Consider the following 22,998-nt stretch of genomic DNA (forward strand, 5'->3'; position numbering starts at 1 on the left):
GTCATATTGCTGTTTCTGTAAAAATAACAAATCCAAATTATCTTCCAATGTTCATGTTTTGTGGTTGCACAAAAGAAAAAATGTCTTTACATATTCTTTGATTTGATTTTATCATACAATGAAATCATATACTCATATTGTGCTTTTGTTGTATTTAGTCTTTATTGTTTGTGTTATGCAGCCGCACATATAGAACCTAAATCGCTTAATATTAGATATATATATACAAATATGTCGATATTTTAAGCTATTATGACGTGGTCGCATACGTCCAAGTCGACAACCAAACACAACACGAGAGACCATTAGATAAGTCTATCCATAGCAAGAGGAGGAGAAAGAAGAACACAGCAGCAGCAGCAGCCATGGCCGCCGGTGCCGCGCACGTCGCCACCGCCAAGCTGCGACGCGCAACCTTCATGGCGAGCACTCCACCACCAGCGCAAGGCCGGGCATACCCCTCCGGCGGCCAGCTGGAGCTCATCCGCTCCGGTGTCGTCCGCGCCATCCCGCCCAAGGACGCCGCGGCCGCTCTGCGGACCGAAGACTTCCGCCTCCTGGACGTCAGGCCGGCGTGGGAGTACGAGAAGGCCCGCGTCGGGGGGTCGCTTCATGTCCCCTTCTTCGTGGCGGACACCGACCCCACCCCCGTCACGCTGCTGAAGAAGTGGGTGCACTTCGGCTACATCGGGCTGTGGACGGGTCAGCATCTCACCACCATCAACGAGCAGTTCCTCCCTCAGGTGGAAGAGCTGGTGCCCGACAAGGAGGACAAGCTCCTCGTGGCCTGCGGTGAAGGACTCAGGTAAACGAAAGCTCCACAGCCTCTGTGTCAAAGCTCCGCTCTCATCTGTGCTGATACCTTTCTTTCTTGACTCGAGGTCGATGATTGCGGTGAGGGCACTGCACAATGGAGGGTACAAGAACTTGGGGTGGCTGGCCGGAGGATTCAACAGGTCCGGCGACGGTGATTTCTCCGAAGTGCAGGGAACATCTAAGCTGCAGTACGCCACTGTCGGGGGAGCGTCGTATCTCTTCCTGCAGTTGCTTCTGTTGCTGAAGGTGATCGGCAAGGAGAACTGAGGCAGCCGAGTTCATGCTCACTTCTCCACTGGGAGGTGACTTGTACTTGTTTTGGAATCATGTGGCTTCTGAACGCTCCATTGATGAATGAGTTGGTGCTCATCAAAGAGCCATTTCTTGAGAAACACTAACTGTTTACGCTTATCCTTGAAAACTATGGTATAGTATTCTGGTGATTAACAGATAGTATATATCTTTCTAGAAATGAATTTTATATGATTATATTATACCCTTTAGATTAAAGGGACTAATAATAAAAAAAATTGAATGGACATATGAATATTAAAATAACAAGAAATAATTACTATTATGAGTGGTACAGAAAAGATAGAGAATAATTAAAAAAGATTTTAATAAAAATTTGGTATATGAATATACAATAAGCATGATTATAAATAACCAATCAAATCGTCCAACTCAAACCATAAGTATAAAAATAAAAAGAAAAAAGCTATTTTATTTTCTAATTATATGTCACGTGTTTTGCGCGTGACAAGATGTGGTTTCGTTTACTTGAAGCCCGATCCGACGGACCTGACACCGGGATTGAATCCAATTGACAACCGGTCCGATTTGGTCGCCACGTATTCCCATTTTAGATAAATGAAAAATACCCTAATTTCGGAAGAAAAAAAAAAAGCAAAAGAGACAGAGGAAAAATACATTAATTATTTCGAAAAGCCCAAAAGGGCAAACCAAATTCGACCTTTATTGCTTCTCTCTCTCTCTCTCTTCCTCGGCTTCTAGATAGATGGGAGCCGTCTTCCTCGCATCGATCACGAGAACACTACCACTTCGCTTGCTCTCTGCATGCGCTCCCTCCTCCTCCGGCGACTCATAGTGCCGGATCCGAACGCCCCCTGATCTGAGACCCGCCGCGTCATGGAAGTCGGCTCCATCTCCTCCGCCCCCCGCACCGTGGAAGAGATCTTTAAGGACTATAGCAGCCGCCGCGCCGGCATCGTCCGCGCCCTCACCCATGGTTCCCTTCCCTTCCTTTTGCCTCGCGCTCTCTATCTCTCTCTCTTGTGATGATGTTGCTATTGTCGTTGTTCTTCTTTGGCTGACCTCTTTGACGGCGCTTGTTGGTCCCAGATGTCGACGAGTTCTACGCCCAGTGCGATCCGGGTGGGTTTCTCGCAGCCTTCGCCTCGCAGATCCAGCTTGTTTGGTGTTTCCGGGTGTATTCTTGATCCGATTTGTCGGTGGTGCAGAGAAGGAGAACCTGTGCCTGTACGGCCACCCCAACGACTCGTGGGAGGTGAACCTCCCGGCGGAGGAGGTGCCGCCGGAGCTGCCGGAGCCAGCGCTTGGGATTAATTTCGCGAGGGATGGGATGAACCGCCGCGACTGGCTCTCGCTCATCGCCGTCCATAGCGACTCCTGGCTCTTGTCTGTTGCTTTCTATCTTGGGGCGCGCCTCAACCGGAACGAGAGGTATGGGTTCGATTCAAAGGAGCAGTCTCTGGAATTCTTACTGTCTCTTATTTCTATATGTTCTATGCATAAATTGTGCGGTCGAGTAGGAGGTAGGAATGGGTAGCTCCAGAATCTGGTGCCTTTACAGTTCATAACTGTAAATGCTTGGTAGATATGCTGGCTTGTTTCCATGGTTTTATGATTAAGGTTACAGGACAGACTGATAATTAATATTTGACCATAAAATACTGCGATTATAGTTTAATGTTATTAGACATGATGATGGATATGTAAGTTGGGAAATGACTGAGAGATTGAGATTTCTGATGCTTGTCTAAAAGAATAATCTCCATTTAAAGAAAAACTTCTGTTGCCCATTATCTCATTTGGAAATGGGAACGCAAACCTACTTAAATCGGATGGGAGAATATACATTCTTGCCGAGGCCTTGGTGTCTGGCAAACAGACACATTATTGATACATGGCATAGGCCAATGGGAAACAAGTATTTGAAAAGAATCCTGTTTTTACCTTACTAATAGCTCATGATATGCTTTAAAAGTATCCATTGTCTGAACACATGCATGGGCGAGAAGATTTTTCCCCCCCGGTAACTGAGAGCCCACATTGTGTCTCATAGCAGTCCCTTTCGTCCCAATAACACAGCATGCGGAGAACGTGGTAGTCTAGCAAATTTTTGTCCAAACACATCATCACGTAAAATTTTATAATGTTTTTGTTCTAACCAATACTCTGAATATGCTGAAATTGATAGGTTTATTCACTTCTTTTGATACCTGTTGTTGTTAAAATAGTAGGCCGTAGGGTCACTATAGCGGTTTGTAGTGTTTGGGGCTAGTATGTAGCTCAAGTGAAGAATATATCCCTGTGTGCTTGTGTGTGATTGAATTATTTGATAATTTTTAATCTTATAAAGTACATTTAGTGGGTTGCTTTGACTCGTAGTGTCTGCTCTCTGCTATCTTTCAAGATGAATTTCCTTATTGTAAATTATTTAAACTGCTGAGACCGAGTTTGAAGGCTTTGTTGAATCTAAAAAAATGACATCAATAGGCTTATCTGGATGAGTACTTTAATAAAGTGAATGTGTTAGTTATGACAAGGCTCCTAACATGGCCAAGAGGACTAACCATGTCATGGTAAAGCCTCTTATATCGGTTGATGATTTTTATTGTTTAATAGCATTTGTTGTAAGCAGTTGGTGGTTGTCTAATGTCAAACCAACCTATCCTTTACTTATTTTTGTGTAATAATACATTGGAGGATACAACTAGCTAGTATTCTCCCCCAAAATTGCTTTATTTATGTTAGGGTGTGTTTTTCATAGTACAACTTTTTCTTATTTTCCTAGCTCCAGTGGTGATGTTGCTGGGTGGTTTAAGAAGATTGTGCTCTTTATTCTTCTCATCTTTTTTCTTTTTATTGGTGAGGAATGGTAACCATAGTGGAGTATAACATCTTGAAATGCGGCTCCAATTAAAATGTGCTATGAAGCTAGATAATATTATCTTATGTGCTCATATTTTGAATTATTTCACAACTTTTTATACATGTTGCTGCAACGTAAATGGTATTGGCTTCCACACTTTGATGACTACCTGTTTGATAATACTTAATGCACAATCATTTGTGAGGATATGAATATTCAGAGACTTGGTTGATCTAGTGGGTTCATATAATTAGCTCCTTTAGATTATTGTGGATATGTGAGATTGTAACTTACAGTTTAGCTGCCATTTTGCTAACAAAATGTTATTTAGGAATCATTTAACAATTCCGATCATTTATCTTTTAAAATTTTCTATATTGAGGACTAAGAATGTACCATATTATGGAGAACATTTGGAGTTTATTAGTCTGTAGAATTTGATATTTGGCCCTATCAAATTTGTTGGAACTTAGCACTTCAATTGGATATAGGCCTTATGAAACTATTTCAGATACACTGTTATGCCTACACTGGTGTATGCCTGATCATGTCTTTTTAAATACATACGTGAAATATGAAGTGCAGAAATGATTTGCCACTTAATGGACATAGGAAAATTTTAATGTGACCCTTCATGGCGCTATATATACAAGGGAGTAAGTATTTTGGCATGGAGAGTTAAAATTGAATTGTAAAATTTAGCTAGTTATCTTCACAATTAGCTGTCATGTGAAAAGAAAAGCTTATGGAGGTGATAAAGTTGAATCTGTACTATAGGATAGGATAATAATATCATCGAACTTGGAATAGGATTGATCAAACATTTGTTGCTCAGATCAGCCATTCCTTATCTTATTTAGTCAATTCCTTGGCTGCATTGCCAGATTGTTGGCAGGCTGATTTGATCATGGTACGAATAGGTCAATCCTGATTGGCAAAGAAAGAATTCAGGTAACTCACTCAAACATTTTGTTGTTCCGATTGAATTGTGCTTTAATTGGATCCAGAAATTCACAACACCTACTTTCGATATAGACTTATTGATCAATTTGGTAGATTACAGAAGTCAAAGAAGTTCGAATGTCATAAGGTCCCAACTATTTGGGGTTATATGCATGGATTCTTTTTCTTGCCAACAACACCGTTGAGGGAAAAATTACTTGTCAAACAAGAAGTAATCAAATAATCAATTATCAAATACATCTTTTAGTGTTTCTAATAAATTTTTCTTGACACTGCTTGTCTAAAAAGTAATCAATAAGCAATGTTACTTGAAGTAATCAAAGATGCTTGTATCATAAAAAGTAAAACTATTTTAGTATTTTTACCAGCTTTAAAATAAAAGCAATTTTGTTATTTCTATTTTTAGTCATTTTACAAATAACACCTCATCTATCCCATCCTCTCTTTTTCTTTAGTGATACAAGTCACTCTTTCAATAGTCATGCCCATATGTGAATAATTGCTTTAGAAACCATTAAGCAGCCCCAAAAAGGCATTCAGGTCAGAACCTTTGATCATTGAGCATGAATTCATTTATCTTTCCTTTTAATTGTATGTTAACTTAGGGGTCCAAGGCATTATTAAAGTTAACAGGTAAAAGATACATGATGCACTACAATCTATCAGTTGATAAGAAGAAAGTCCTATTTGTGCATTACACGTCTGGTTGCTGATGCCATATGTTTTTTTTTTCATAAGGAAACATGCAGACATGTTGGAAAAACAAATTGAAAATTTGTCACAGGTGATATTAGACTTTTTCATTTTCTTGTCTGCTAGATTCTTTCTTGTTGTTTGCAGGCTTATGGTTTCAAAAAGATGATAAAGATGGAGTTCGCTCGTAAGATTTGACGGGTATAGATACACAACAAGATATTTAAATGCCAATAGTTATTTGGTTTTGTGACTAAAAAGGTTGATGGGAACCTGCATAACATACAAAAGCCTTAAAATTTGGTCTATTATTTTGAGGATAAAAATTTTTTTAGTTGAGCTTAAGGATTTGACTCTCGCATAACCCTTGCCCTGCCTATTCTTTGACCATGGGGGGCAATTTGATTTTTTATATGCAACCTGATTTCCTAATTAATTTGTGCAAGATACCTGAACATGTTCCATGCATGAAAGAGCATAGAGACTACTAGAAGCTGCTATATGATTTAGATGGCATAAAAGGGTCTACAGTCCTGAATTATGTGGAACTTGTTTTTCCGTGAGCATACTTGGTGGTAAAGTGAAGGTAAATTGATCCTGGTCTGGATCAATATGTTGGATTTTTTTTAACTGCACCTATCTACTTGCTTGAGCCACTAAAACCATTCCTAGATTGTGCTGATCTAAAGTTCATGATTAAAGCCCATCAATGCCCTACCTAATGGACTGAGGTCTCATATTGATTCTTTGTTAGATACTTAGATCATGCCCAATATGCTCTCATAAGGTATAGACCACTTGCCGGCAACTCTATTCGAGCACAATAAATAGCATAGAATTGCAAACATGGAATTTTGAGAGCTTTACTCTCCACGCTAGATTTTGAAAGGACTTCTGTGTTAGCAATTGATTAATACATTTCTACCTGATGTCTGTAGTCGTTTATGTAAATTATGGGAGGTGTTTGAAGTGAAGGAGTGCTGTCGGATGGGGTTTTCATGTATAAAGTGATGCTCTTGGATGAAAGGGAAGACCACATTATACCTGTGCAGACTTGATTTTGAATGATGCACTGATTTTGAGTAGTTATACACAAACTACTGCAGAAGTATGATGGTATTAGTTTTGCTCATGCAATTAGCTGGATGAAAATGTGTGAAAATCATGGGTTTGGGGAAGTGTTGTAGCTGCTGCTTGTGTTGGAAGTCAATCTCTGATGCATCTTTGTTTCAGGTCCCAGTGAAATTCTGCAACCGCAGTTTCGTCCTACCTGTCCTTGTTTTTCACCTTGTACGTTATAAGTTGAGATCCATGCATTATTTCATTGCTTTATTGTGTATTTTTTAGTTAAAAATTAACCCCACTTAATAATAACTTATATGATATAAAAATTTTTGTTTTCTCATTACTGATATACCAGGCACTGGATCATTCTTTATTGTCGTAAAATAGATACATCATATGCACATGCATAGCCTGAATCATTTAGATTTAACCTTTGATTGGATGTCTCTACGAAATAGAAGTGACTGAAATAACACTGAGGTCAGTGTCGCTCAGAATGCAATAAATAATATGTACTGTTCCTACTCGTTTTTTTACTAGGGAAGTCAGACTATCTCTGAATTTCTGGATATCATATTAGTTTATTCAAGGAAAGAAAGAATGATGCTCGTTTCTTTTGTCTGTTTGATTTCTTTGTATGCTGGTTACCATGCAAGAATGTGAAGTCAGAGTGTTTGGAACGTGGAATATTAGCTATTTTTATATTGCATAATGGGAGTGCTAATTTGATTTTTATATTGAATAGCTATTTTTATCTTGGTATTCTTTTTTTTGTAGTCTTTGTAGAACCTAAATGGTCAGACCTTCTATGTTATAGCCAAACTCACTTAGCAATCCAAGACTGAGTTAATTGGCTGTATGCAACGGTAAAGTTATATAATAAGCTGTCTGCTAATATGCTTTTTGATTGAGTAATTTGGTTGCTGTTGTTTCTATCATGTGCTCCATCTTGATATAGAGAGAATTTGCTAACTGATGCACATGACTGTCTCTACATCCAGAGCTTTCAGTCTGGCACTTAATCTGAATAGAAGTTGTTCTGCAATATGATAACACTAAGCCTACTGCACTCATGTGTGAAGCATGGAGACGTTAGTCAGTGCCAGGTGAAGACTAGGTAGCATGTGGAGTATGCAATGTCGAAGCCTAAATAAGTGAACTGTGCAACCTTTGTTTGGAGATCAGCATGTCGTGAACTTTTCCTCTGGATTTGCAGTTTTCATAATGATATTTTTCACCAATGCCCTGAGCTCGTAGGATGTTAGTAAGAAAACCAATTGAAAATGAAAAGTTTCTAGTACATAAGACTTTAGCCAAATTTGTCAATATTTTTATGCATGATGTATCTTGTTTCAAAGGTCAACACTCAACATGTTTGTTCTAGATTACTAAGTCAGCAGTGGTTAAAAGTTATACTTTATAACTAGAAGAATTGTGGTAAACATAGTATAAGCTGAAGCAAAGTCTTAACTGGAACTATATGCATCAAGTACTAGGATGAAAATTCTATAGTCCCAGTTGACTACTTTTGTCAGTGTTTCTTAAACACAAGGCTACCGAAGGTATAATATGTTATTCTCCTTCATACCGACAGGAAACGCTTGTTTAGCATGATCAATGAACTTCCAACCGTCTTTGAAGTGGTCTCGGACAGGAGGCGATCGAAAGAAAAGTCTGGCATGGACAGTGCAAGCAAATCTAAACTCTCAACCAAGGTGATGATCATTGAATCTTTGAGTTGTGCCTAATTTGGTGAGCAATAACTACATGTTCCTCCGCAGCGATCAAGCGAAGGACAGATAAAAAGCAACTCAAAGACAGCCGACGAGGAGTATGGTGAAGATGACGACGAGCACAGCGAAACCCTTTGTGGAACTTGCGGAGGAAGTTACAGCGCAGATGAGTTTTGGATTGCGTGTGATGTATGTGAAAGGTGGTTTCACGGGAAGTGTGTGAAGATAACTCCTGCAAAAGCTGAGAGTATAAAGCAGTACAAGTGCCCCGGTTGCAGTTCAAAGAAAGGAAGGCAGTAAGAATTTGTTCCCATTCCTCAAATGCAAAGCCGACTACGTTCCTCCTTATGTTAACTGTAGTTACTAAGTAGTGTTAGGTCCTATCAAAGTGCGTTTCATCTGAATCCGAATTATAACATTGGAAGAGTCAATTATCATCTGTAACTCGTATTATCAGCTTAAACTATTACATAGATCTGGATTTGCGTTTGACGTGCCTTCTTCTCCATGCTTCTTTCTTGTGCATCTATAGTTAGTTAATTGTGCAAGCATTTATCGAATTTACTTGGCATGAATTCCTTTCACGTTGAAATTAATTCGACCCATATGAATGCCTGACTTCTTTTTTCTTACTATGTGCATCTTAAATTTGGTCATTATTTTCATGATGATATATGAAGAACGGGGCTTGCATTTTTTCTTACACACTGAAATTTAACTGATTAAACCAGCAATCGACAAAAATAATTAGTAACGTAGTAATCAATCACTTCGAATTGGTTTCCACCATAACCGGGGATGTGTTGCAATGTCGGGCTTTGCACATGATATGTGGTTCGATATTTTGAATGACTCGGAAATGCGCGTCACATTTACCCACGCAGGGAGGGTCGACGCACGATGTTTGACACCTCGTAAATGTGAGGGGCCCACCGTGACAGACCTCAGGTCGTAAGACCCACGAGATTTATGTGGGACCCGATGGCCGGATCCATCGGGGCCCGTGCGGAACCCACCTGGATGGCCAATCGGCGACCGCGTCGGACGTGTAGCCTGGCCGAGAGGTCTCCAAATTGGAAGAGAGGTCTCCCAAAGCGTAGCGCTCAAGTCAGGGAAGCCAACTGGTTTCCTCCTCTCGCTCTCTCCTTCCTCTCGTAAGCCTGATGTCACCCAAACGCAAGCCAACCCCCCCCCCCCCCCCCCCCCTCGGGCCGCGTGGGAACGGAGAAGCAGACAATGGGAAAGCACAGCCGTTGCCGCGTTGACACATAGACGCGACCACGCGACTTCCTCCTCCCGAGGCCACCATCCCTCCCCATCACCCATCAAGATCTTCCTTCCGTTCCCACGATCTCTCTCTCTCTCTCTCTCGCTTCTCTCTTCTCTCTTCCTTCCATGGAACTCCACCCTTACCTCCGAGTTAAACCCCCCCAGGAGACCTCAGAACGGTTCCCCCAGTGGACTCATGACGAGACCATGGTGTTCCTCGCCATCCGCGCCCAGCTCGACAAGAGCTTCGTCGAGACCAAGCGTAACAAGCCCTTGTGGCAAGCCATCTCTTCCTTGCTGCAGCAGAGAGGCTTCTTCCGGACCCCCGACCAGTGCAAGTCCAAGTGGAAGAACCTCGTCACGCGGTTCAAGGTCCTATATTTCTCTCTCTCTCTCTCTCTCTCTCTCTCTCTCTCTCTCTATATATATATATATATCTCTATCTCTTTTTTTTTGAGAGGTAAATGTATAATGTTGATTTGATGCAGGGAAGTGAGTCTGTGGAGGGAGAGATCAATCGGCAGTTCCCTTTCTACGAAGAAATGAGGAAGATATTCTCCGATAGGATGGAGAGGCTGCTCGTCCTCGAGAAGGCGAGGGGGAAACAGGTGCAAGTCCAAGCGAAAGAGTGGGAGGAGGAAGAGGGGGAAGGGAAGGTGGCGGGGAGCAAGAAGAGGCGGAAGGTGGAGAGAAAGAACCGGCCCGACGAAGAGGTGGAAGGTGCCGTGAGGGACTTTATGCGGCGGCAGCTGGAGATGGAGGCTCGATGGGCGGAGGCGGTTGAGGCGAGGGATGCAGAGCGGAGGGCCAAGGAGGAGCAGTGGAGGAGGCTGATGCACGGCTTGCAGGAGGAGAGGACGGACCTGGAGAGGCGGTGGAGGGAGCGGGAGGAGGAGCGGCGCGTCCGGGAGGAGACCCGAGCCGAGAGGCGGCACGCCCTCCTTATCGCCCTTCTCAACAAGCTCGTTCACAAGGATTGCTAGTTTGCAGCAACAGCAATCACAGCTCTAAGCTTCGCTCTATGGAAGAAGTGAGAGAGAGAGAGAGAGAGAAAGAAAGGTTAGCTCTTTGATCTTAGACTAGCTTTTACATATGCTTTGCTTCCCATCAAGAATTAGGTACCAGTAGTATCTGCTAACGCAACAGAAGCATGCAGATGCTTCTTCTGCCTCATTCCACTTTGAGAAGGCAATATAGCTCAAGAGTTCTCAACTCATATAAAATGGTTTTTACTACCTGTTGGAATAAACTGGAATTATGATTATTAGTATCACAGATTCTTATACATTCACTGTGAATGATTTCAAAAATGTTATGATGCTCTCTGTATATATCATTTAAGAGCACTCAGAAGAAGAAGGAATGCCAATGAAAGGATCAGAGTTACTTGATCTGTTCCTAACTCTTGAAGTTCCTCATGGTATGTCACATTTACTGGTCAGACTAAACCATAGAAAGGCTCTGTGAGTTACTCTTCATCGCATGATATGAATTTGTAGTTGCTAAGTGTTTCCACATCTTGAAATGAGGCATCGGAAATAGATATATGAGATTACCATAAAAGAAAGAAAGAAAGAATGAGAAGTGTTTCTGTTTTCTCAACCACTAAGAACAGTTCTAATTAAGAATCAAAGAAGGGATATTTGTTTTAAACAAGACCAGTAAAAGATTTATATAGCTTTGGTTAAGCTTGAGAAGCTCATTATCTATGTATTATCCTATGTTAGGGGCAGTATCGGAAGGAGTCTTGAATCCATGCCCACCCAATAGATTGATTTCAGGCAAAGAAGTTCTTTAAATGTTTGTAGTTGATTGAATGCTGAGGGAAACTAATATGCTTTTCAGTTGGATTTCAGCAGAATGATTCACGAGTTACTGATGAAAATTCATGCTGAAATTAGAGTTTAATTTCCTGCAATTCACACTTACAAGATCACAAGTAAAAGAGAAGATTGACATGATAAGAGTTATAGACAAATAATCAGAAATGAACTCTCATCAAAAGCTAATATGCTCCACTTGATGATAATTGATTGGTGAGAACAACATTGTCATAAGCTTTTCTTCTCCTCGTGAAATCATGTTCAGTGAGTTCTACCCTTCCATGTTTATGGCTTTCATTTGAATTAAGAGATGGGAATGCAGTTGATGCAGATACCAATGCAGTGGAATCGAAAACTGGAGTGGCATTGACTGCTGCAACAAATAAATTGAAATAAAGATGATATGATTTAGTAGCCACAACAACAAATCTATTCCAGACTTTTATCTGGAGTATATTGTCTACTGCTTCAAACCTTGTAGTCTTAATCTGACTCCCACTGTAAATGATGAGAGATATGGAGGAGATTCTTATCTGATGGATTCAAGGGCCACAGCTTTCTACAGCAGCAGCAGCAGCAGCAGCAGCAGTGAATGATGGACTTTTGAATTCAGCAGCAGACATGAGGATGTTTTGTTGACCATTTCATCTGAATATTATTAATTAGCAGTGGCATTTTGCAGGAGGGAGAATGCATGTTGGGTTTGATGGCTGTAGTGTCTTCATTCTGACAACAATCTTTAAGGGCACAACTCACTGTGTCCAATTTTCTGTGCAGCATATAGGACTTGTGTGTCATGCTTCCAAGTCTGTAGCTGTATGTGTTTGAACCTTTTCGATTGAATTGGGCTTAGTAATAATAATTAAGACCAGCTTGATGGATCTCTTAATCATAAAGAAGAGCTCAAGGTCTAGAAAAAGTTTGTCCTCCTCAGCCCAAAGTTTCTGGCACCCAAATACATGAGATGCTAATTGACTTGGACTGAATAATTTACAGCTCCCGGTTGTTGAATGCTCTGCTATGAAAAGAAATATTAACACATTCAAGGATGTGTTAAAAGACCAGAAGAAAAGAAATTTAATTTGACATCGGGCTATCTTAGTCTGAAAAATTATCTCTGCGTATTTACTAATTTGATCGTCGAAGAGACCTCGACGATATGTTTTTGTAAGTGACCCTAAACGTCAAACTTTTACGAATCTAATTTGAGATTTATCGAGTTACAAGTTTTATAATGGGATTTGATTCATAAGATTTAGACACAAATTTATCGTGTTAATTATAAAGAAAAAACATACACAAAAAATACTCTGAGTATATAATAGTGTCCAAAACTCGAAATCATTCTTCTTTTCGTATCCAAAATGAACTACTCCTCAAAATCTAAAAAATTAAAAAATAATCATATAAGCAACCATACCCTAATAAGCACTGTGACTCATATTCTAACAATTTTTTTCATAAGTTACCATTTTATATCGAATATATGAATTCTTTAGGCATTCAATACATGCTTTTGAAATTTATGTAAATATCAAATATTTTCTTTACTATGTGTGCATTTCACATCACATAAAATACTTAGAAGACATTTTAGAACAACATATGCTTAAATTTATTTTTATAATGAAACCATAAACATAGCTAATGTCTTATCAAATCATAAATCATTATAGTGCAAAGACCACCATTGATATAAATATAATTAAGTATTTATAAACATAAATATGACTAAGATGTAAGCACATGTTAGAATAAAAGTCATATTAGCATCGATGACTACTACTATGTTATATCCTTACGAAAATATCCAAAATCATGTTTAACTTTCATTGACCTCAAAACTTAAGAAAACTTTTCAAGTCATATATTATCTTTCATCTCGTTTCATCTCTCTCTAAAAAGGATATAATATATACCATCTATATTAATTTTCAAGTCATACATTATCTTTCATCTCGTTCCTTCTCTCTCTAAAAGGGATATAATATATATCGTCGATACTAATTTTCGTAACTCGATCTCTGGTCTCCCAAGTCGCGGAAGAATATTAAACTCTCATCCCATATAAATTCGGACTCTACTAAATTCATGTGAGAATGTATCTAAACCAATTTAGATCCGCAAGTGCTTCTGTCTCATTCATGGAATGGGGACTAAATCAATTAAACCTTCATGTGAGCCCAATCGATCACATCTCACATGGTTCATCTCCCCAATCTTACGGTGCACTGTGTACCGTACGGATCGGGAAGATGATTCCCAATCAATTGCTCATCTCATTCCGGTGAATGATTGCTATCCAAATGAGATATGAGGGGACAATCTCCATATATATGGGAGAGAATATTATCCTAACTATTATAAGCACCAAAAATACATATGATTATTTTACGACCATTTTTGTCAGTAAATAAATGAATAAATGACAAAAAAGAATTAGATACGGAAAAGTATAACGTCTTCCTTTTCGAGCCCACTACCGATACTCGGCTCAAGGATCTGACGTGGCCTCCTGCGATTCGCCCTCCGACGGAGTGGAAGGTGGGGCCTGGCATTCGTCCACTTGGGGCTTCTGTGCTGCATCCCGGAGGAAGATTATGGAGCGTTGGGGAGTGTGACGCGTGGAGCGTTGGGAGTTGTCGCCGGCCCTCTTCGGTGGGCGAGAGGCTCTGGACCACCGTGGGTCGGTCGATCTGTTTGCTTGTGGTCGTTTCAAGTGTTCGAAGGGGGGACGAACGGGGCGATGAGGAGCGTCTCCCTCTTTTGACCGTTCGTCATCGTTCAGCTTCGGCAGCGAGTTCAGTCCCAACTCGCTACGTGGCGAACATCGTTCGACGTGACGGAAAAGTACGACCTGGATGAGTGCCACGTGGATAAGTTGAATAGGGAGATTGTGACGAGAGTGTACTCTGACCGAGACAGTCATACCTTAGACTAGGAACCGCGAAGGAACTCTTTTAAAACCGCTGGGAGGTTAACCATGGGGGGAGGGTGTCCTTGTTGCTGCCGGCGTCGCGCATTCCACACGCCGCCCGCAAACCCACCTTTGGTGCTTTGTAGGAGATGAGCGGCGGCGTCACCGAGACGCAGGCGCCGAGCTGCGGCCGAGTTGCTCCTCGAGCTCGCCGCCTCCGACGACCTCCCGGCCTTTAGGCGGGCCGTGGAGGACGATGGTCATCCCCTCGACGCCGCCGCTCCCTGGTACTGCCGCCGCTCCGGCGGCCGTGGGATGGGCCTCCAGCAGCGGACCCCGCTCATGGTCGCCGCCCTCCACGGAAGCACCGCCGTCCTCGAGTATGTCCTCGCCGCCTGCCCTTCCGAAGTCCTCCGCTGCTCCTCCTCCGACGCCGCCACGGCCCTCCACTGCGCGGCTTCCGGCGGCGCCACCTCCTCTCCCACAGCCGTAGAGCTCCTCCTCGCCGCCTCCGCCGACGTCGACGCCCTCGACGCCGCCGGCAACCGCCCCAGCGACGTCATCGCGCGGCAAATCCCCGCCCCCGTGGCCAGATCCCTCGAGGTGACCCTCAAGGCTCCGTCTTTTCCGAGGGTTCCCTCGCCAGGGAAGGGAGGAGAGGCGAAGCAGGGGGAGAAGAAGGAGTACCCGCCGGATTCCACCCTCCCGGACATCAAGAACGGGATCTACTGCACGGACGAGTTCCGGATGTACACCTTCAAGGTGAAGCCCTGCTCGCGGGCCTACTCCCACGACTGGACCGAATGCCCCTTCGTCCACCCCGGCGAGAACGCCCGCCGCCGCGATCCGAGGAAGTTCCTCTACAGCTGCGTCCCTTGCCCCGAATTCCGCAAGGGGTCGTGCCGCAACGGCGATGCCTGCGAGTATGCCCACGGCGTGTTCGAGAGCTGGCTCCACCCGGCCCAATACCGCACCCGCCTCTGCAAGGACGAGGTCGGATGCAACCGTCGCGTCTGCTTCTTCGCCCACAAGCCGGAGGAGCTGCGCACCGTGAACCCGATGGCAGCGTCCGTCACCGGGATGGTGACCCCGTCGCTCGGTCTGTCATCGCCACGCCTTTCACCTCTTGATATGGCCACGGCTTTGCTGCTGATGCAGCAGCAACAGCAGCCTGGGTCGCCTATGTCGCCATCGGCTTTGTCGAGTTCGGCAGCTGCGGCGGCGTGGATGAGCCAGCACGGCAGTGCAACGCCGCCTCCATCGTTGCAGCTGGCGAGCAGCAGGCTCAAGGCGTCGCTTAGTGCTCGGGATATGGAATTTAACCTCGATATGCTCGGATTGGAAGGGTACCAGCATAAGCTGATCGATAACATCTCGGCCTCTCCTCGGGCCAACTGGGGGAAGAACAGCTTGGTCGCTGCTGCTTCAGGCACAAGGTCGTCAGAATTTACCGACCCACTGGGACCTCTGAATCCATCGTTGCTAGCTCAATTTCAGGGGCTTTCTATGAAGCAAACGGTGCCTCAGTTCCAATCTCCCACTGGAATCCACATGCCTCAGTTATCAGGGTACGGAGGCAACCTGCCTTCTTCCCCTCCGACGGCTGTAACACCAATACTGGGGGGGCCTGACCATTCCATGGCCAAGGCGATCATGAATTCAAGAGCAGCCACCTTTGCAAAACGCAGCCAGAGCTTCTGTGATCGTGGGGCGGCAGCCGGTCGCCAATCCACACTCTTTGCTACAACAAACGCTGCAGTGGCAACAGAGTCGGCACTGTCCGACTGGGGCTCGCCGGATGGTAAATTGGATTGGGGTGTTCGAGGAGAAGAGCTGAACAAGCTGAGAAAGTCTGCATCTTTTGACTTCCGCGACAAACGTAACACTAGTGGAGCGTTATCTACTGCATCTGCAGCTCTGGACTTGGATGAGTCTGATGTGTCTTGGGTGCAATCTCTTGTGAAGGATGGCCCGGTTCCATTAGGAGGGCGGATTGACATGGGCAAGCAGCAAAACGAGCACCAAACTAATGGTGAGGGTGACTTCTACTGTCCTGAGATGTTCTCTGCAGGAACCAAACAGGAGAAGCTAATGGCATAGAGGATGCCCTGGCTGCTGATAACTTGCTTGATCTGACCTGTTCTTTCCTCAAAATTATATTTGTTCACTTCATATCATTTTTAGGAGGGCTTGCTCATGAAGAAGATGGGAAGCCCAAGGTGCAAGTTCTTTCATTCATAGATTACTAAGAAGATGGATATAAACATAGATGGTAATTAGGTTTTACAAAGGTATAAGCTTTTTATTCTTGTCAGGGTTGTATTCTTCAGTTATATCAAATGCTTTTTGTGTTAACACTTGACATAAATTTGCATCTTGTCTTCCCCCATTCATCTGTTCTGTGAACCAGATGAGTTTTGTGAGATTATTGGAATGAGCAACAGCTTCCACTTGACATCTCTTGAGACATGATTGTAAGCTGAGAAGATATACTTTAAGGTAGCCACAACTTTTGCTGACTAGTTGTGCATTGTCTCTTTTTCTTCATGGTGCTGTCCCCCACCACCACTTTTGTCCCCATACTTGATTACCCTTAAAGTGGCTTTGGTGGGTATCTTCCACCACCTCCTCTCATTGTTAGTTTGGTAAGATTGCCTTTTACATGGAGTACTTTGTTTGGCTTTTGGGAATTCATTCTTTCACAAGAAAGTTGTTTGTTGATGATTATTTCTTCTGTTGCTTAAATTTGGTTAGCTAGTCAATTGTTAGCTCTCATCTTTGTAGGCAACACTTGTTGCCTACATCCAAATTGGGGTTTGAGTGAGCTTGCAATGCTTCAGAAATGCCATTTCTCTTGAAACAATCTTTGCAATCAACTTAATGCAACACTTTTAAAGCCATCTTCTGAATTCATGATGGAAAGCTTTGGATTATCTTTTGTCATAATAGATAGATAATTCTGGATAAGCAATTGTTGTGTTTGGAGAACCCTACTGCAAGCCTTTCCTAGTATGATTTTGGCACATTGTAATACAATAATAATCTACTAGGTTGAATAAAAATAGGTATGTGGCATTAAAGGAATTCAGGTTCTAGAAACAGCTATGTTTTCTTTAATCCAGTGGTGGGTGCTTTTGACCATATGGTGGCCTATCTTCCTCTCACCTTGGATTTTTTTGGTGTCTGTGTAATGGGGGTACAGTTTGATGCACAGTGACATGCAATGTTGCAAGCAAAAGTAAAAAAAAAAAAAAGGAAGAAAGCTTGAAGGATATGGATTTGGACTTGGTGGAAAGAAGATTATTTAATAAGATGATTCAGTCTCCATTAAGACAAAATGTCTCAGATCTTATTCTTGTGATCAATGTTTATTTCTTAAGATCGACCTTTCTTTTATTTGTTTTCACACCAAATAAGAGGAAAAGAAAAAAGAACTTATCGTTTTGACAATCTAAAGATTTCCTACTTACAAAGCAAGCCCTACCCATTGGATGCTTGAGTTTCACTCTAAGAAGTTGTTCTAATATCAATTCTAAAATCATTAAACCATGTGGAATCAAATCACAAGAAAAGATCTATGTAGGGGAATCGAATAACGAGAAAAGATCTATGTAGTCGATTCCAGATATTTATTTAGGTACAACATCAATTCAAATGGATGAAATCTACTCACTTTGATGAAAAGCAAGCTACCACATATGGCATCATCTTATAATTGATTGTGAGAAAACACAGAGCATGTGAAAACAAACATGAACATGAATCTTCACAAAACTATGAATTCTCGCACCTTGATCTGTGACCTCAAAAGAAGAATGCTGCTCCAAGTAGAACCACAAGATGAAGATGCACCAAGTGGTTGATTTCAAATAGTTCATGAAGGTCCTGTTAGCAAACAAAGAAGCTGCCTAGCTTAATCCTACAGAATCTGCAAGAGAGATCCTTCAAGCTGCAGCAGCCTGGTTGCTGATGTAGAACCACAAAACCACTTCTATTCAGGTTTTTGTGTCTGACACAACACAGCCAACTGTTTCCAGGAACTAAAAACAAATCATCTTTGGCAGCATGTCAAACAAGCAGTCAATCAACCAATCAACACATCATCTAATGGGGTTTCACAGGATCCAAATTGGTTTGCGTTGCCTTCGTATTTTGATGAGATCCAGAGTGCACTCCGGTTTCAAACACATCAGCCATGTACAAAGAACAAGAAAAATCAAGTCTATTGCAGATGAAGCTCAAAATGTTACCATAATTGCACGTCTTTGTATCACCAACATGGTACACAACTCGATCAGCTCCCTCCCTAAGAAAGCAATCAATTGTAGACATTAACTTCTTCCTATAGTTACTACATAAGCTTCATTAGCAATAAGATGATATCTTGAGCTTATTAAATCAACATAAATCTTATAGATCTGCAACCAGTGACACATCAGAAAAAAAAAAACCCTACACTCTCTCGATCTGGATGGTCACATGACTGATGTTATACTCCCTCTTGATGTATCCTATCACCTGATCAAGCACGAGATCAGCATCTGAGTCACGAGTAATCGTGACATGGCATGCGAGGAGGACCTTCCCAACAGTGATTGCCCATATATGAAGCTCGTGAACGGCAACAACACCATCCATCTCACAGAGCCCTTTCTCGAGCTTGGTGGCATTGATCTCTCGTGGTGTGCTCTCCATGAGGACCTCCAGAATGTCTCTCAGCATTTTGATTGTAGTCAACAGCACCACGACAGAAAAGATTAGTGTGCATATCAGATCGATAATCTTCCACTCAGGTTTGTACCATATGATGGCCCCTCCAACCATGACTCCTATGCTCTGAATGGAGTCTCCAAGAACATGCAGATAAGCACTGTGGACATTAATGTTGCGCGGCTGCTTCCTAACTCCAGAGTTTTCAACCAGAGAATGGTCAGAATGCCTTAAAAGTGGAACATGCTCATCCTTGATCTTCTCCTCGCTTGCATGATGATGATGATGGGTTGTGACAGTAATGCCATGACCATGGCCGTGATCATCATCATGCTGAGAGTGGTCACGGTCAGCCTTCTTGTGGCTATGACTATGTCCACCATGCGCATGGCTGTGTGCACCATGTCCATGCTCATGACCCAGCATGACAGCCATTATAATGTTGACCAACAAGCCAAATGCTGCAACAGCAAACATCAGTTTGCCTTGGACCTCACCGTTGTCATGTATAATTCTAACAATAGCTTCATAGACCAGTATTCCAGCCAGGAGCCATATCAATTGAATAGAGACCAATGCTCCAAGAATCTCCACCCGGAAAAACCCATATGACTGCTGTGGTGTTGCCTCCCATCCAGATGCCCAAAGTGAGAATAAGGAGATAGCAAAAGCAGCAACATCTGAAAGGAGATGAGCAGCATCTGTTAAGATTGCAAGACTATTTGCTGCAATACCTCCAGCCACTTCCACACTCATGAATATGAAGCAAAGGATTACGGCCATTAAAAGTTTCCTCATAGATGCAGATCTCTCTTTGGCATCTTTTGAACTGGTCCTAATGTCGGAGAAATCGCAAGATGCACCCCCGCAGATCTTGTTCCCACCTAAGCCAGAAACACCAGGAGGTACTTCCATATCTACTTCAATAAGTTGAGCCGCTTCAGAGTTCTGAGAGTCCATCTGAAATTGCAAATGACATGTCTATAAGGTATCCAATGTTCTATCGGAAAACATGAGCATATTATTCTTAGCACTAGCAAAGAATGTCGTACTTTGCAGAAAACATTTTTGCCATACAGCATAAGTAAAACTAAAGTTTTCATCATGGCAAACACAACATGAAGAATCATAAGAAAGTAGATGATTTGAGATAGTAGTCAAACCGAAAGGCAGCAACCATTCAAGATATTAATTGCATCATTAGAATATGACAATAGAAATTGCTGGAAATATTACAATAAGTATCCAAGATTGAGTATCAAAACATAGCAAGTCAATAGAAGATAGTTATGTTGGGAAAAAGAAATTATCACAAGGAAAATGACCAACGCACCATTGAAAACTACAAGCAGCATAAGGTAATTGAAAAAGGAAGAATGGAGCTTGCTGTCGAGAGAGTTCAATTCCGTTGGCAATCCATTGTTCCTTTTAAAGAATTTCAGCCTTCTCACGATCCATTGGCAGGAAAAGAAGTTAGATTCTCCTGCCAAACTTCACTTTGATGCTAATGTCATAAAATATTAAGCATTGGCAGGAAAAGAAGCTAGATTCTCCTGCCAAATTTCACTTTGATGCTAAGGTCATAAAATATTAAGCATATCTTTGCTCAATATTCTAAATTTATATATCAGGAATTTGCAATGACTGTGTTCTCAAAACAAACTAAACCCTCCATTGATGACCATAACCTGGATTGATTTGTCTTGCAGGGTAAAAGAATTCCTAAATTGCATTATAAAGACAAAAGTACAGATATGTACGTAGTTCCACAGAAAGGAGAACCTGAGGGTCACAGCAAAGGTGTTAGGTATTTTTGACAAGTAAAACTCATCACAGTAATTTCTAAATGCTCAAGCTATGTTTTGGTCCATTTAAATGCCCAAGCTTAACGTTGTTACTTGTTCACTCAACTCACTCCTCTGACTAATTTTAGTGACCAGAACAAATGCCACTGTGAAGTGTCTTTGACTGGCAGCCCACCTAAAGGTTTCTCCAAAAAATGTCATATTTTCTTCAAGAAAATTTGTGGTGTAGTACCGTAAACAGCCAAAAACTATAATTGTACTTTGGCAACAGATGCTACTGACAAGCCAATAAGAAATAGTCTTCATGAGAATATTCATCTCTGGGGATTTTCTTAAAGCTGGATTTTTCAAGTGCAAGTGGCATGCGAGGACAAATGCTGGAAAGAAGACAACGAACTTAAAACCTTCCTTTGACTGAATTTTAGTAGATACAACATAAATTAATTAGCATGGAATGTGATAAGGGTTGATCATATAGAACAACCATGGCATGGTCATTGAGGTTAGATTCTGAAAGATTTGTGAAGATTCCAGAGCTTAAGAAAAGGAGTATATGATGGTCCACATTGGTGTCTGTTTACTCCTTTTGCTCATAAAAGAATGAGATTTTGGCTTCTTGCAGTATCAAGGAACCTTAAAGTGTAATGTTAGCTAATCCTCAACAAAACTTGGTAGTCTACAAATTTAAGCATGTATAATTAGTGGCTATTTGTAAGATCAATGTCTTTAAGTATGGGCTATTTCTTTACTGAGGTTGAGCTATTCTATTCTTGTATTATAATGAGCTGCCACACAAGTATATATTTTCTAACAGCACAAAGTACTTAGCTCGTAGAGGAAACTTCATATTATCTTTAACCAGTTTATTGGCAGGCTATGATCTTGCACAAGCAAACACAAACTGACACAATAAACGTTCCAAATCAAGTAAACTATTAGATAAAATATGGCTAACAGAACCACACAAGAGGTAAATGCATTAGATGAAAGGTATATCAGACAATATTTACTGCACAGAGCCACAAAAGAGAGGGCATTCATTTGTTGATAGGAGAGCATTCTGAATACTCTCTAGAGACCATCTTATATCTTTATCTCCTCAGTCAATCACCCAACAAAGGAGGCCTTTCTGAATACTCTCTAGAGATCAAAAACCCAAAATGTTTTTAGCAGCAATGCAGCAACTCTGGTCAACCCAATCTACTATAAGCAATTTCCATGTTCCTTCGGAACTCACTTTTGGAATAATGGAAGCAAACCCACACTCATGCCTAGACACAAAAGGAAAGCCTTAGAAGAACAGATATCTGTCATCCAAGACGACGAACGAACCCAGAGAAAACAGAGATTATTCAGCAAGAACATTAAAATCATAATGAAATGGGAAAAGAAGAAGGATGAAAGCCCAAGAGAACCAGACGGAACTCCTATCGTTCACGACTGCGACAAAGAACATTGCACACGAACGGAAGCGAAATCTACCAAAACGTTGACCATTGAAAAGGCACAGAAGACGGTGACCGAGGCGAAGGATGAGCGAATCCGTTTATACCTAAGGACGAGACGGGGTAAATCTCCGCGGCGGCGCTTCCGATCGCGATAGGAGAAGGAACACCAGAGCGAGGGGGAAGAGATCGGCTGCAACCGCCGTCGCCCCGGAAGACATTAAGCAGGCCAAATAGGGTGACGAGTAAGTTCGACAGGGAAACGAACACGATTTGTTTCGAACCCCCGATTTCTGCCATCACAAAACAAAGTGGGGTCCACAAACAATCCTCGAATTAGATTAGTGGTAGACTGGCGAGTTCAAAAATACCAGGGCCGGGTCCGTTGGAGAGTCGGACTTGGCTTCGGCTTCCGGTCCAATTGGATATTCCACGTACGTCCGGTCCAATTGGATATTCCACGTAAGTCCGGTCCATTTTCCAATCACATCTTTGAACATTCGAACGGACCATCGTGACGTTGGTTGAATAAGCCGTCGTGATCATCACGAATTGACCGACCCGGACCGGGCCGAGGCGGTCACAACAAGCCGTCGTGTCTCGGACGACGACCAGGCAAGTGC

The 22,998-nt window shown here is 42.2% G+C and overlaps 5 protein-coding genes across 8 annotated transcripts; 4 read left to right on the plus strand and 1 right to left on the minus strand.

The window, feature by feature from the left end:
- The first annotated feature begins 314 nt into the window (after positions 1 to 314).
- LOC135651729 (rhodanese-like domain-containing protein 10) lies at positions 315 to 1,269 on the plus strand. Its single transcript, XM_065172108.1, has 2 exons — positions 315 to 805; positions 882 to 1,269. The coding sequence occupies exons 1-2, from the start codon at positions 366 to 368 to the stop codon at positions 1,081 to 1,083; spliced, it is 642 nt and encodes a 213-aa protein (XP_065028180.1). The 5' UTR covers positions 315 to 365; the 3' UTR covers positions 1,084 to 1,269.
- Positions 1,270 to 1,789: 520 nt separating this feature from the next.
- On the plus strand, positions 1,790 to 8,898 carry LOC135651728 (PHD finger protein ALFIN-LIKE 2-like). The gene is made up of 5 exons (XM_065172107.1): positions 1,790 to 2,065; positions 2,179 to 2,211; positions 2,298 to 2,520; positions 8,268 to 8,388; positions 8,455 to 8,898. The coding sequence occupies exons 1-5, from the start codon at positions 1,966 to 1,968 to the stop codon at positions 8,704 to 8,706; spliced, it is 729 nt and encodes a 242-aa protein (XP_065028179.1). The 5' UTR covers positions 1,790 to 1,965; the 3' UTR covers positions 8,707 to 8,898.
- An 805-nt stretch (positions 8,899 to 9,703) lies between these two features.
- LOC135651287 (trihelix transcription factor GT-3b-like) lies at positions 9,704 to 12,385 on the plus strand. 2 transcript variants are annotated; one of them, XR_010501822.1, is made up of 3 exons: positions 9,704 to 10,047; positions 10,164 to 10,734; positions 11,821 to 12,385. XR_010501822.1 is itself a non-coding variant. In XM_065171285.1 (2 exons), exons 1-2 carry the CDS (start codon positions 9,802 to 9,804, stop codon positions 10,656 to 10,658), a joined length of 741 nt encoding a protein of 246 aa, XP_065027357.1. In that variant the 5' UTR covers positions 9,704 to 9,801; the 3' UTR covers positions 10,659 to 11,066. The 2 variants fall into 2 exon arrangements, 1 of the variants encoding a protein (XP_065027357.1); XM_065171285.1 differs by lacking the exon at positions 11,821 to 12,385 and having other exon boundaries at positions 10,164 to 11,066.
- A 2,204-nt stretch (positions 12,386 to 14,589) lies between these two features.
- Positions 14,590 to 16,770, plus strand: LOC135651873 (zinc finger CCCH domain-containing protein 33-like). The gene has a single exon (XM_065172437.1). It carries the CDS (start codon positions 14,731 to 14,733, stop codon positions 16,513 to 16,515), a length of 1,785 nt encoding a protein of 594 aa, XP_065028509.1. The 5' UTR covers positions 14,590 to 14,730; the 3' UTR covers positions 16,516 to 16,770.
- Positions 16,771 to 18,613: 1,843 nt separating this feature from the next.
- On the minus strand, positions 18,614 to 22,636 carry LOC103969019 (metal tolerance protein 1). Of its 3 annotated transcripts, none has more exons than XM_009382415.3 (2): positions 22,483 to 22,636; positions 18,614 to 20,085 (listed from the first exon to the last, which is right to left on the minus strand). In XM_009382415.3, the coding sequence occupies exon 2, from the start codon at positions 20,083 to 20,085 to the stop codon at positions 18,868 to 18,870; it is 1,218 nt and encodes a 405-aa protein (XP_009380690.2). In that variant the 5' UTR covers positions 22,483 to 22,636; the 3' UTR covers positions 18,614 to 18,867. The 3 variants fall into 3 exon arrangements, with proteins under 3 accessions (XP_009380690.2, XP_065026572.1, XP_065026573.1); XM_065170500.1 differs by lacking the exon at positions 22,483 to 22,636 and adding an exon at positions 21,932 to 22,436; XM_065170501.1 differs by lacking the exon at positions 22,483 to 22,636 and adding an exon at positions 20,459 to 21,165.
- Positions 22,637 to 22,998: the final 362 nt, after the last annotated feature.

This window comes from Musa acuminata, chromosome BXJ3-10, assembly GCF_036884655.1.
Source record: "Musa acuminata AAA Group cultivar baxijiao chromosome BXJ3-10, Cavendish_Baxijiao_AAA, whole genome shotgun sequence".
NCBI classification, from domain to species: domain Eukaryota; kingdom Viridiplantae; phylum Streptophyta; class Magnoliopsida; order Zingiberales; family Musaceae; genus Musa; species Musa acuminata.

Excerpts from the sequence above, each read along its gene's own strand:
- LOC103969019 (XM_065170500.1), bottom strand. The coding sequence starts at position 21,967 with ATGCCCTCTCTTTTGTGGCTCTGTGCAGTAAATATT. Across the intron at positions 20,086-21,931 it reads GGCTCTGTGCAGTAAATATT|ATGGACTCTCAGAACTCTGA; the intron begins GTCTGATATACC and ends TTGCAATTTCAG.
- LOC135651287 (XM_065171285.1), top strand. The coding sequence starts at position 9,802 with ATGGAACTCCACCCTTACCTCCGAGTTAAACCCCCCCAGGAGACCTCA. Across the intron at positions 10,048-10,163 it reads ACCTCGTCACGCGGTTCAAG|GGAAGTGAGTCTGTGGAGGG; the intron begins GTCCTATATTTC and ends GATTTGATGCAG.
- LOC135651873 (XM_065172437.1), top strand. The coding sequence starts at position 14,731 with ATGGGCCTCCAGCAGCGGACCCCGCTCATGGTCGCCGCCCTCCACGGA.
- LOC135651729 (XM_065172108.1), top strand. The coding sequence starts at position 366 with ATGGCCGCCGGTGCCGCGCACGTCGCCACCGCCAAGCTGCGACGCGCA. Across the intron at positions 806-881 it reads GCCTGCGGTGAAGGACTCAG|GTCGATGATTGCGGTGAGGG; the intron begins GTAAACGAAAGC and ends TCTTGACTCGAG.
- LOC135651728 (XM_065172107.1), top strand. The coding sequence starts at position 1,966 with ATGGAAGTCGGCTCCATCTCCTCCGCCCCCCGCACCGTGGAAGAGATC. Across the intron at positions 2,212-2,297 it reads CTACGCCCAGTGCGATCCGG|AGAAGGAGAACCTGTGCCTG; the intron begins GTGGGTTTCTCG and ends TCGGTGGTGCAG. Across the intron at positions 8,389-8,454 it reads AATCTAAACTCTCAACCAAG|CGATCAAGCGAAGGACAGAT; the intron begins GTGATGATCATT and ends GTTCCTCCGCAG.